Genomic DNA, 13,969 nt, shown 5'->3' on the forward strand with positions numbered 1-13,969 from the left:
CGTGTGTGTTTTGTTAGTGAAAGATGGAGAAGAACGCTATTCTGAAGACATTCTTATAGTTTTCTAAACCAGAGGCTTCTGCTGTAACCAGTGCCTTGAAAACTCCCTTCTTCTCAAGCTTAAAACCTTACAAGGTACAACTATAAAAATGAGAATGGGAGGCCAGCAGCAGTACAATGTCTTCCTGAGCAGCAGCTATGAACAGCAACATCCTCGTGTATAGATGCTCATGCCTTATGTTGCAGTAGGGAATTTTGTCTTCTCACCAGAAGCAACTCCATTTTGTGAAATGACAGTTCTGAGATTCATTTTTTATTTACAAGTAAAAGAAATATTTTTGAAAAGAAATGTAAACTCTGAAATAAGAAAAGCAATATCAAGACATGATTCTTGGCTCCACAGTGACACGTGTGAAGGAGATCATGCTACTGTTTCTTTAACAGTAAACCTTGGCATGGGGGAGTGAATCCCACCTGCAATCCCTCAAGCTAGAGGTCATCCTGGTTTACATAGTGAGTTCTAGGTCAGCCAGGACTATGTGTTGAGACTATCTGAAGAAGAAAAGCAAATATAATATGCAATTATTTTGTTTAAAAACAAAATCCCATGATTTCTTCGTGTTGGCATCCATGAAAGAATAAGATCACTTTTCAACGTGATTCTCTGGTGGAATGTGTGAGGTCAGGTGACAGCACCTGCTCTCTAGAGCAGTCCTTGCAAGGGATTAGTATTCATCCAGAGTGTCTGCACGAGGAATGGAGAGACCCCGATCTTTAAGGGCCTGGACCTTCAGCTTCTCGGCCTCCAGTCTGGTCTGCTGTTCTACCCTCTGTTCCTCTAGGATCTCTTCAATAGACACCTGCTGAAGGGGTGTGTCGCTCTCCTTTTCCAAGTCCTGCAAAACAGGCAGGTTTGAACAACTTTCCACCAAGACCAAGAACAGAAAAGCGTATGGCTCTAAAGACAAACAGATACCAGTATGTAGCTTAGAGTGTTTTTGTAATTGTGGTGAGGCCAAAGTACCCTTCTTCCTGCAAAGAGGCAGCAACACTGCTACACAACACATGAATCCAGAATGCACATGGGGGTTGCTATCAGCTCATTGAGCAAAAGTTCAGGTTATATAAAGTCCCATGTTATGGTTAACTTTAAATTAAAGAATAACTTTTCTTCAAAATAAAATTTGAGTTTGGGAGATAACTTAGTGAGGAAAGTGCTTGCTGTGCACATGTGAAGACCCAAGTTTGAACCCCTTGAAGTCACATAAAGCCAGACATAGTAGTGCACACCTACAATCCAAGTGAACCTACAGTGAGATGGGAAGTTACACAGAGAATCCCTGTTAATGGAGAGGCAGCAAGCCTGGGGTGCAGTGAAGAGACCCTGTCTCAAGGGGCAAAATGAACACCGATAGCCAAGGTCATCCTTTGCACGCTACACACACCTAAATCTGTACCTGCACTTACAGTATACCTTTGCTAGTGCGTGCACGAGCGCATGCACACACATAAAAACACTGCTCTAAGGCTAGTTACAGATATTATGCTAACTATGTAGGATATAAAAAAATTATTCAAGCCATGGTGGCTACAGAAGAGTTTTACAATCTCAACATCAATTTAATTTCTGGGGTTTGTTGCTCAGGAAGAAGTTACAAAACCTTGATTCAAATGTACACCACACTCTTCGTATGTTTCACTAACTAGGAGTCTCTAAATAATGATACTGTTTCCTCTGTGGCAACCATTGATAGAAAACATCATGAGGCCAGGTAAGTCATTTTAGTTTGGTCCAATGCATTATTTCTCTAGTAATTAAAATAATTCCTTTTGAACAGGGTTTTTCTCTGTAGTCCTGGATATCACAGAACTTCTTTTGTAGACAAGGCTGGCATCTGCTCTCAAATGCTAGGATTAAAGGCACCCACCACCATGCTTGAATAAATTATTTGGTTTAATAAAAATACTTCATTTTCCTTACTTCAAAAATACAGCATAGCAAATGTATACTATAACCAGACACTTTGATGATAATTTGTATTTCTCGTATAGAACACAAATACTTTGGTGAATATTATCAATTTTCAGATGTAGGTCAGTCTGTATGTTATCAGAAGCATTGAGTCTATGTGTATCTTCTGGAGCTGTGTTTTTAAACTTTGTGTCTCTGCATGTATGAAGGGTTTAGGACAGCTTGGTGTACCATCCACTCCTCCCACTCACTTGAGTTATGGGACTTCAACCCTGATTGTCAGCCTTGTGGCATCTCCTAGACCTAAGAACTGTTTCTGCTCTGTGGTGCTAGGGATCACCCAGAGCCTGAGTATGTCAGGCGAGCATTGTATTGCTTAGCTACATCATCAGATCAGGCGCATCTATGACTTAGAACAAAACCAAACCCATTATGAAAATAGTGACTAAATTTTGTTTTCATTTAACACAGCATAGTATACTTTAATATTTAATAGCAAACGTTGTATGTAGAACTAGAAATGAGCCTCACTTATCCATTTACCCTTAAAATGTATAGGTATTATTTATATTTCTATAACACAGAAAGTCTTACAAAGTAGCAAAGTATTGCTGGGCTCCCCCTACTAAGCCCAGACAGGCTCTTGGTCATTCAGCAAAAGCTGTCCTAGAATTCACTCTGTAGCCCAGGCTGCCCTCATACTCACTGTCCCCTGCTAGTGACTACTGGGATTACAGGTGTGCCACTACAGCAGGCAATATTCTTGTTTCTGTGATAGATTTTTTAAGATTCATTTTTATTTTATGTATATGAGTACACTGTTGCTGTCTTCATGTACACCAGAAGAAAGCACCAGATGGTTGTGAGCCACCATGTGGTTGCTGGGAATTGAACTCAGGACCTCTGGAAGAGCAGTCAGTGAGTGTTCTTAATCACTGAGCCATTGATGGATTTCTTTCTTTTAAAGATTTTATTTATTATGTGTATAGAGGGTATACCTGAAGAGGCTAGACAAGGGTTCAGACCTTCTAGAGCTGGAGTTAGAGTCAGTTATGAGATACCCTATGTAGGTGCTGGGAAGGAACTTTGGTTCTCTACAACAGCAGGAACCAATTATTGAACGATCTCTCCAGTTCCTTTTATGATTTAAAAAAAAAAAAAAAAAGTGCAGATGTTCCAGTCTGGATGCTGACTGACACATGCCTCCAAGGCTGCAGGGCTCAGCACTTGTGGTATCAGATGGAGGACTCTTACCAGATTAGAAGCCACACAAGTTGCATAAGTCACCTGGGTCAAAGGTTATCTGCTAAAAACTATATAATCACTCATCCCTTTCCTCATAGCTCTGGGATGAAGAAAAGACATCTTGCATCCTGGTTTTTAGCTCTCTTCCTGGTTTTCAGTGTGTCACTCACTCAGCTACTCACCATGATTGTGAGACAACCATCTCTCGACATCTCTGTCCTTAGGGCTGGGATCCTTCGTCATCAAGGCAGAATCCAGACACCCTTTTTTCTTTTCTTTAATTTTTGGAATTAAGGCCTTGCTCAGGCTGGCAATAAGCTTGCGATCTTCCGACCTCAGCTTCCATGCCACCGTGGGTACCATTAGAGACTACTTACAGAATGTAATGTTTTTCTAAATAGATTCTGGTTATGAGTTTCTTGAGCTTTAGTACATAATTTCTTCAGACTGATTGCTGATTCACATAATCATCCTTTTTTTTTTTTTTTAAAGAAATGTATATGTGCACTGTGTGAGCCCTCAAACTTTTTAAGTTACAGATGACTGTGAGCCACCATGTGGCTGCTGGGAAGTTAACTCAGGTTCTCTGCAAGAGCAGCCAGTGCTCTTAACTGCTGAGCCATCTTTTCAGCCCTACCACAAAAATAAATAAATTAAAAAAATGAGGCATTAATACATATTACAGCAGTATTTGGCAGTACATGCAGGTTCATGTGCATGTACAAGTAAAGGCTGACATAGGGTGTCTTCAACTATCAAACCTTCTGAGTCATAGTCTCTCAAGGAACCTGAAACTATGTGCTAGACTGGCGGCACAAAACAACAAAAAAACCCAAATCAGCTGTTGTTTTCAGTCTTTACTTTCTTCTTCCTTCCCTCTCTCCTTTTGTGATGTTGAGGACTGAACTCAGGGTTCCATACATGACACCCACGTATATTGCTACTGAGCAAACCAACTCCTCCTGCCCCATTTATTTCAGCCAGTCTCATGGGTACGTTGATTTTCCTAGCAAACCCAATAGGATTCAAGGTTAAAATATACTTAAGAACATGTGAATAAAAACATATCTATGCCATACACATATATGCATACATATAATCATCTATTATGTAATACATATAATCATGAAGAACTTGTAACTGCCTATTTAATTTTACTTCTTAAAATTATGTGTGGGGGTGGTATATACATTTGACATATGTACCCTGTGATCCCCTGGAGGGTGAGTTATAAGCAATTGTGAGCTGGGAACCAAACTCAGGCCCTCAGAACAGTATGTGCTCTTAACCACGGAGGCATCTCTCTAGTCCCTAACTATTTAAAGGGACATATACCACTGTGATAGACTCCACCTCGAAACTGTAGCTCTTAATGTCAGGACAGGTAATTTAACTCTAAATTTCTGCTATTGAGATAAAACACTACATGATTGATGAATGTATTTGTATTATGAATGTATATGAAAATGCTTATTACATTGGAGCTCAGGCTAGCCTCAAACTCACTATGTAGCACAACACAGCCTCTGTGGTGCTTTGAACATGCTTGACCTAGAGAGTGGCACTAAAGTGTGGTCTTGTTGGAGGAAGTGTGTCACTGTGGGCATGGGCTTAAGACCCTCATCCTAGCTGTCTGGAAGCTGGTATTCTGTCTGCCTTCGGAACAAGATACAGAACTCTTGGTTCCTCCTGCACTGTGCTTGCCTATATGCTGCCATGCTCCCACCTTGATAATGAACTGAATCTCTGAACTTAAGTGGAAACTTCTAGTTTCTTTGGAAAGTGAGTTATATCAAGTGGTGTTTTGCTGGGGCAGACATGTGAAAGGATGTTTTCCTGAAGCAGACACAGGTAAAGGACGCATAATGTTAAGAGGGAAGGTAAATATGACCCAATAGACGGATGGTATTGGTGCACCTTGCCATTTCTTACTGGTCATTGTTTGTTGTGACTTCATAGAGAGAAATGCGCAAAAAAAAAAAAAAAAAAAAAAAAAAAAAAAAAAAAAATTCTGGTGGTGTTCTGGCGGTTTCTCGCCATTGGCAAAATGATGTCAGCCAACACAGACTCGTGGTGTTTTGCTGAGGAAAGACCAGTGGGAGGACACATGTTTTGAGGGAGTATATAAACAGAACTCAACAGACAGTGACTGGGAGCTTGCACAGCTAGCTCTGCAAGGCTTCACTGTTCTCCAGTCTTTGTCACCGGTGACCTGCACTTCGTTGAGAGAGGCCCAGCAGAGAACTACTTCTGGTGTTCCTATTTGCTGGTCCTGGTGCATATTCAGCAGAGGGAAGCCTGGTTGTTTTCTGCTGGGTCATAGCACCACTGCTGATTTGTGTTCGCTATCCTGACACTACTGAACTGGACTTCTAATATATATCCTGACAACACAGATTGGATTTGCTCCAAAGAACTATTTCTAAACAGGCCCAACCCCCAATATTTAATAACCTTTCTTTCCCACTACCTCTGGTGGATGGTGGGCTAGAAAGAAAGTTAAAGCATTTAAGACCCTTAAAAAGTAGGATTTGAAAAATCTAAGCCTACACTGAACCTGTAAGCCAGTTCCAATTAAATGTTGTCCTTTGTAAGAGTTAGTCATGGTGTCTGTTCACTGAAGTAAAACCCTAATTAAGACAGAAGTTGGTACTAGGGACTGGGGTATTGCTGTGATAGGCCTGAGCATGCTTTTGTTTTGGAAGAATGTAGGTAGGTTTGGGGACTTTGTATTTGAAAGCAGTGGAATGCTTTAGATGGGATTTAATAGGCTATCCTAGTACGAATAAGGACTCTGTTATTGAGAGTGATTTGAATTGTAAGGACCTGGCCCAAGAGGTCTTATATCTAACTTTTCCACATGTGTCAGCTTAATGGAACTATTTGGGGTGAATAAATTGTTTTAAAATTATTAGATGTTCCAAAACCTTGTATTTTCATTCTCAAGTTTGTGTTCTAAAACTGATTTCACTGTGGGCTTGGGCTTTAATACTCTCAGCCTAACTGCTTGGAGGATGGTCTTTTGCTGGCAGCCATTAGAATAAGATGTAGAACTCTCAGCTCCTCCAGCACCATGCCTACCTGGATGCTGCCATGTTCCCACCTTGATGATAATGGTAGGAACTTCTGAACCTTTTCGCCAGCCCCAATTAAATGTCCTTTATGAGTTGCCTTAGTCATGGTGTCTGTTCAAAGTAGTAAAACCCTAACTAAGACAGCCTCAAACTAGAGGAGTTCCACCTAGCACAGCGTCCTGACTGCTGAGATTTTACACATGAGTCACCACACTGAGCAATGTTGTTTCTTTTTTTCCAGTTGAGAGAATGGGGAACAAAACATGTGTGTGCAGCCCTTGCACAGGCCATGTTAATCTTTGTGCTGTTTGGACCTTAGTGTGTGTGCTACTGAAGCAGACACCAACAATATTGTTTTCTATCAGATGAAGCCAACAATATTTAACTAGTGAGATCAAATCTTTAAAATGCCAAAGGCTACAGATATCTCTGCAGTACTGCTCTAGCAACTATAGCTTCCCTAGTTGGTGGCTTCCTGTGAGAAGCTTGGTAAAATTGGAAAGCAGCAGCCAGCATCAGTACCCAGCATCAGAACCCAGCCCCACAACAGTTTAACAGTCTCACTTACTATTTCTCCTAGTAGGACCACATTTTCTCCTCTGACCACGAAAATCCCTCGAGGAATATCACCGTACTTTTTGCCCACATGAATTCGCTCCACAGTCTGATGGAGCACTAAGTTAGCTATAAGCACACAAAGAAGAAACAGATATTCAGTTCATATTGTTGACTAAAAAGGTCTATAATTCAATTATTTAGTTATTTTTTCTAATTTCACCAATTACAATAAGCCATTAATGAGAATGTGTTTATTTTAGGGGGTCAGGGACAGGGTCCCACTGTAGTCTCAGCTAGCCTGGAAATTATGATGTAATCCAGGCCGTCCCAGCATTTGTGGTGATTCTCCTGCTTCAACTTCTTATACATACTGAGATTACAGACATGTTTAGGAGACCTTCAATAAAGAGTATTTGATTACGCTGTGTTAATGAATGACGGTGGCAGGAGAAAGTTACTTCTGTATCCTTTCGCCTGTAGTATCAACATAGTCCCTAGAAAAATAAAAATGAGTGGAAATCTAAAAACTTGAGCCTAGACAACTATCAAGACCGAAAGTCTGCATTTTAGAAGGAGAGCTTCTTTACTGTATGAATATATGCATGTGACGACTTTAGTGAGATTTAATTTTTTTTTTGGTACTTATGACTTATGTAATCGAATCTAAATGTTATGGATCAGGACATAGCAATGATTTATATCTTCATGCATTGTAATCTCAGTATTTGCTTTTTATCTCTTCATAGCACTTCAATGAATTTAACTTAAGATGTAGAACATTAACTTGTTAAAAATATTTTTCTCCTTTGAATTAGTCCTATTTGTCTAAAGTAAAACAGAAGTTGTATTGATTTGGTGTGAGACGGTTCTTGATCTGTTTCCAAAGTGACCCTCTTGCTCTACCTATAAAGTCCCTGGTACTATAGGCACATGGTTGTTTATACCTCCTACAGTCTACGGTTTCACCTGTTTCCCCCTTACTTAAATCCAGTGATCTAGCACATGACCAACAAGTGTCTGTGTGAACTGAGAAGTTTCTTACTGGCTTCCCTCAGAAGGTGCAGACTGACTACTGAATCTCATATCTTCCTGTATGTCAGCTACTGAGCTTATGTGTGTTCTGCCCCAACTAAAGTTTCAGGAAATGACTTCTACCCTATTTTCATTGGATTGAGAGGGATCACCTCCAGGAAATGATTTTAAGACTAGCTTTATTTCTATCATTTGGCTCCCTCTAGTGGGGAAAATAAAAACATCAGTGAAAATCAGTTTTAGAACACAAACTTGAGAATGAAAATACAAGGTTTTGGAACATCTAATAATTTTAAAACAATTTATTCACCCCAAATAGTTCCATTAAGCTGACACATGTGGAAAAGTTAGATATAAGTAAATTTCAATATGAAGTAATGCCAAAAAAATTCAATGGGATTATATAACCAATACATACCAAACTGATCAATGCTTCTTAAAAAACCTATAAGTGTCCTTCCATCTCGAAGTAGGACCAAGTGCTTTTCTGGGGAAATGAGAAAAGATCTTTAAAACAAAGGTGTCAGTTTCACTGAGCTTATAACTGTCAATAAAAATTCAGTTAATAGCTGTGTAAGCTGTACCAGACCCTCTTTTAATGTATTTAGGGTGGAGTTCAATGTAAAACCTGAGAGGTAAGACTGTAGTCTGGGATTTAAATGACATCAGCACTGCAAAGACTTGGAGCAGTTAGTGCTGCAGAATTAGAAAAGGACTCTGAGGAGCCAGAAAAGCAAGTGCTTCCAGCTCTGATGTTACATTTAACACTTTTAGTGTCACAATTTCTCTACCTCAGATAGAGAAGCTTAGTTCAGATGGTTTCTATAACCTAGCTGGGCTCAAATTCACTATTTAGCTAAGGATAACCTTGAACTCTTTAACTCACTTTCTCAACAGTTACAAGCACTCTGGTGCCCTCTTCTGGTGTGTCTGAAGACAGCAACAGTCTACTCATAAAATAAATAAATCTTAAAAAAAATGATTTAGATTTTTTTATATGTGAGTATACTAGTTCTCTTCAGTTATAACAAAAGGCGCCTCAGACCCAATTACAGATGGTTGTGATTACAGACCATGTGGCTGCTTGGAACTGAACTCAGATCCTCTGGAAGACCAGCCTGTGCTCTTAACTGCTGAGCCATCTTTCTAGCCCCCAACCTTGAACTCTTAAATGTCCTGTTTCCATCTAAATTCTGGAATTATGGAAATTCTATTGAATTAATTATTGGCTAAATTTCTATTACCTTAATTCTAGAATTACTTCAACATTTGCTTACAATCTAAGAAACATGAAAGGAAAACAGTGCTTTAGAGTAGCTGGATGTGTAGCTGAGAAGCAATGCCCCAGAGCCCTAAATTCACTCCCCAGAACCAAAACCAAAATTTAGAAATGCCTCAGACATGCAAGAAGATGTGATCTAGAACAGAAATTCAAGTAAAAGCTTTTAAAAACATATGTTGTGTTTGTCTATGTACATGCTTGGGGAGACGCATTAGACTCCTTTAGAAGCAGAGTTACAGTTTTCAGAGAACCGCGAATGTGGGTGTTGGAAATTACTCTGGTCCTCAGGAAGAGAAAGAAGTCTTGTTAGATTGAATCAAACATTTACTGAGAGCTCTAAATCAGCAGTTCCCAACCTGGGGGGTAGCAATCCCTTTGAGTTCAGACGATCCTGTCACAGAAGTTGCATATCAGACATCAGATACTTATAATTCATAACATTATTAAAGTTAGTTCTAGATTTTGAGAGAGAGAGAGAGAGAGATATCCATGACCCTCACCAGCTTGTTTTTAATTCTTCTGGTTTTTTAAAACAGTTTTTCTTTGTTTAGCTTTGGTTGGTTATCCTGGAACTAGCTCTGTAGACCAGACTGGCCTTGAACTCAAAGATCCATTTGCCTCTGCCTCTGGAGTGTTAGGTTTAAAGGTATGTGCCACTACAGTCTGGAAAATTAGGTTATAACGTACCAACAAAAATAATTTTATGGTAGGGAGTTACCACAATATAAAGAAGTGTATTAAAGAGTTGAAGCACTAGGAAGGTTGAGAACCATTGCTCTAAATTATTCTGAGGTCTCAAAGTCACCAACTTCATGAATTTATACTTACTGAAGGATGAAAGCAAGATAATTACATTTTGTGATAAATACAACAGAATAAGAACAGTGGAATGAAGGACACACCAACACAGCCAGACTGAAGAGAGAGCTTTAAGGTGACAGTAAAGAACGTGATAAACATCCTTTAGAAAAGCAAGATTTTAACCACTCATTTCTTTAATGCTATACATAAAGTACTTTTGGGTCTTTTTCTTTTTAAGACAGGGTCTTACTATATAGCCCTGGCTGTCTTGAAACTCACCTACCTCTGTCTCTGCCTCCCAAGTGCTGAGATTAAAGGTGTGTTTCATTATGCCCAGCTCAAAAAATAAAGTACACACACCAAGCAAGGTGTTGCAGTGAATGCCCTGCCCTCACACCCCATAACCCCTAGGGTTTCTCTGTATAGACCAGACTGTCCCGGAACTCACTTAGTAGAACAGGCTGGCTTCAAACTCACAGAGCTGGCTACCTCTACTAAATGCTGGGATTAAAGGTGTGTGCCACCACTACCCAGCATAAAGTACTTTCTGTCTGAAAAGAGGGGCAATGGCCTTTTCAAAAGGAATGTCATCATTAGGCTATAATTAAGTACCATAAGCAAGCAAATTTTAATTATGTAGGACTTAGAAAAGAAACTGGACCTATCCCAGTTGGATCTTTAAGGATAAATAAATTTTGGCTATGAGAAAGGGAAAGTGGAAATGAAAAGATTGGAGAAGTCTGTAAATTAAGCATAGCGGGAAAGTAGCATATTCACAATCGGCTCAAAGTTAAAAGAAATAGGAGCTAAATTCAGAAAGGTATTGAAGGCAAGTTTAATTTCAAAAAATGAGGAAATATTAAAGATTGATGTATAGAAAAATAGAAAGTTATGATGCTCAAGTATGTCTAGAATATCAAGTATGTCTAGAGATTTAGAGAAAACAAAACAAACATGTAACTCAGACCACACATTTTAGAGAACAGCAAAGTCCAGAGAACTAAGGAAACCCACAAGAACTAGAGTTAGAGAAACCAAGAAAATGACAGAGGGCAGGTGATATGGCTCAGTGGCTAAGAGCACTTACTGCTCTTCTAGGGAACCCAGGCTCACTTCCCTGCACATCTATCAGGTAGCTCACAATTGCCTGAAACATCAGTTCTTGCGTGAACATGATGCACATAAGCATACAGGTACACATACTTACACATACATTTAAATATATACCCAAATACACAACCCAATGTACAGTGCTGCAGGAGAGAACTTATAAAGGGAAGGCCTTACATTTATGCCTATGAGTACAGCTTCAAGGGGCTAGAGAAATGGCTCAACAGTGAAGAACACTGCTCCTCTTGTAAAAGATGGGGTTTAGCTCTTTTCTAACTCTAGTTCCAGGGCATCTGATGCCCTAGTCTTTTAATCCTGCACACATGTACAATGTAACCACTCTGGCTGTTCTGGAACTCACTCTGTAAACGAGGCTGGCCTTGAACTCAGAGAACTGCCTGCCTCTGCCTCCTGAGTGCTGGGATTGGAGCCAACACTACAGTTTTTAACACCAATATTTTATAGACCTAGACAGAAGGAATGCTGTGATTTAAAGAGGCCAGCCTGGCAGCCACCCCTTCAAAAATGAAACCAAATCAAAAAAAAAAAAAAAAAAAAAAAAAAAAAAGAACAAAACCCTAAAGTTTCTGACAGCAAAATCCAGACTGTAAAGATAGTCAGAAGAGTCAAAGCTGCCATGACTCAAGACACGGAGGAATGCAAGTCTGATGGACACACAACTGAGCACATATATGAGCTAGAAAGATAAAAGCATAGTTGAGCCAGGCATGGTGGCACACGTTTTAAAAATCAGTGATCAAGGTAGAGACAGGGACATTCTAGGCTAGCCAGGACTATAGAGAGATCCTCCTCAAAACCCAAAACCAAATCAAACCAACCAAACAACAACAAACGACAAAACAAAACCAAAAACTAGAAAACCCAAAAAGTCTTATAAAAGACTGGGACACTCTTTCTGTATGTGTCCTAATGGGGGACTAAAGGGTTCTTTTGTTTGTTTTTGTTTTTGTTTTTTTTAGAAATGGAGAAAGTCTAAGATCCACAAAGTACAAGAAGGCTTGCAAAGACAAACAAGTTTAGTGAAGCGGCAGATTTGTTGTTAGGGGCTTCACGTAATTGAGATAGCTAAGGGAAGGTGAAGGTAAAAAGCTCCACCAAAAAAATATTTCATTATACTTCACAGATAGGCTTATAAAGTGGTTAGTGTGTGTGTGTGTGTGTGTGTGTGTGTGTGTGTATATATATATATATATATATCTGCAGATATAAACACATGAGCAAAGTTTAATATATCTGTCCCAGTTAATACAATCATAGATGCTCTCTAATCTGCAAACTCACACAGTAAATTTATAGACTTTTACTTGTTTAAAGTCGTATAAGTCACTACTTTTGAAGTCACAGGATTAAAATGATGTTAAAATACTGACTACAGAGCAGAGAGATAGCTCAGTGCTTAAGAGCCCTGGCTGCTCTTCCAGAGGACCCAGGTTCGATTCCCTCTTCTATCTCTCCAGCACCAGGCAAACACACACTGCACATACATACATGCTCATATACATTTTTTTTTAATGCTGCTTTAGAAGTTCTATTTGGGGCTGGAGAGATGGCAAAGTGGTTAAGAGCACTGACTGCTCTTGTAAAGGTCCTGAGTTCAAATCCCAGCAACCACATGGTAGCTCATAGCCATCTGGTTGTAATCTGTTGCCCTCTTCTGGTGTGTCTGAAGAAAGCAACTGTGTACTCACATAAAATAAATACATCTTAGGGGGGAAAAAGATCTGTTTGAGGAATCATTCACAGGTAAGAACTTAGAGGGGAAAATGAAAGTGGGGGCTGGAGAGATGGCTCAGAAGAACACTTGTTGCTCTTGCAGAAGATCTGAGTTCCCTTCTCAGCACCCATACTGTGACTTTAATTCCACAGGATCCAAAGAAAAGGTCATCTGGCTTCGTGGATACCAAGCAGTTTAATTACATGTAGACAAGACATGAATATACAGCAAGTAAAATTAAACCTTAAAAAAAAAAACGAAATTGTAACCTCTTGGTATGTACAAGACTAACTTCCTTTTAGTAAAAGCAAAACTGTCGAACAGAAAACAGTAAATCTGAAGTGACTTGGCATTTGCAGAAAAGCCAGTTCTTACGCCCTACACCTGTCTCTACAACTTTAATCTGAAAGTGCTAATGACTCTCACAGAAAAAGAAAACCGCCAAGTGGCTATACAACAAAAGCCTGCGTTCACTGCTAATTAAATTCAACTGCTGTTGTCGGAACATTTTCGGGGGTGGTGTGTCCTTCCTATAAGCATTCTCCATCCATCCATTGTCAAATATAACTTTGAAATGCTACAGTGAAGGGCAGAGCACGCGAAGGATGTCGCCTGGACCACTTGCGCCCCTCAGAAGGAGTTTCACAGCTTGGGGGACAGGGAGGTGTCACCAGCTCAAGGACAGAGGCAGGTTGGGGATGGGCTCCGAGACTGTGAAGACAGTCCCGGGCCCAGGGATCACGAAAGGGTCCCACACCAGGCTTCTCTCGAGGGAGAAGTAGGCACTCACTGTCGATGTCCTCGATGAGGCTGGCGGTGCCGGGCATATAGTTCATTTTGAGCTCTCTCGCAAGGTTGTACTGGACGGCCGCGAGGGCGCCCAGTCGCCCGTCGGCGGGACGCGGACGGGAACCCGCCGCTCACCTGCACCTCCAACACCGCTAGTCGCCGGAAGCGTTTCAGGTTACCCCACCCACTTCCGGTATCGCCTGTCCATCCACCAAAAGAGGCGTGCCGGGCGTGCGGCCGCAGACAACGTTTTCTTCCTCTCTAGTCAGTGAAGTGAAGTGCAGGTAGGAAGGGCGAAGGATAGGCGTTTCCTCACGCGTGGCAAACGCTGTTCCTCGCCTCACTTTCCTGCTCCGAGGCCCGGGTTGACCC

General features: G+C 40.5%; 1 protein-coding gene across 1 annotated transcript; it reads right to left on the reverse strand.

Moving 5' to 3' along the window:
• Positions 1-295: 295 nt before the first annotated feature.
• Positions 296-13,765, reverse strand: LSM1 (LSM1 homolog, mRNA degradation associated). The gene is made up of 4 exons (XM_080928383.1): positions 13,599-13,765; positions 8,299-8,367; positions 6,859-6,974; positions 296-895 (listed from the first exon to the last, which is right to left on the reverse strand). Exons 1-4 carry the CDS (start codon positions 13,642-13,644, stop codon positions 725-727), a joined length of 402 nt encoding a protein of 133 aa, XP_080784509.1. The 5' UTR covers positions 13,645-13,765; the 3' UTR covers positions 296-724.
• Between the last annotated feature and the right edge of the window lie 204 nt (positions 13,766-13,969).

Source organism: Micromys minutus (genome assembly GCF_963924665.1).
Source record: "Micromys minutus genome assembly, chromosome: 14".
NCBI classification, from domain to species: Eukaryota; Metazoa; Chordata; class Mammalia; order Rodentia; family Muridae; genus Micromys; species Micromys minutus.

Excerpts from the sequence above, each read along its gene's own strand:
- LSM1 (XM_080928383.1), bottom strand. The coding sequence starts at position 13,644 with ATGAACTATATGCCCGGCACCGCCAGCCTCATCGAGGACATCGACA. Across the intron at positions 8,368-13,598 it reads CCTCATCGAGGACATCGACA|AAAAGCACTTGGTCCTACTT; the intron begins GTGAGTGCCTAC and ends TCATTTCCCCAG. Across the intron at positions 6,975-8,298 it reads AAGAAGCATTGATCAGTTTG|CTAACTTAGTGCTCCATCAG; the intron begins GTATGTATTGGT and ends GTGTGCTTATAG.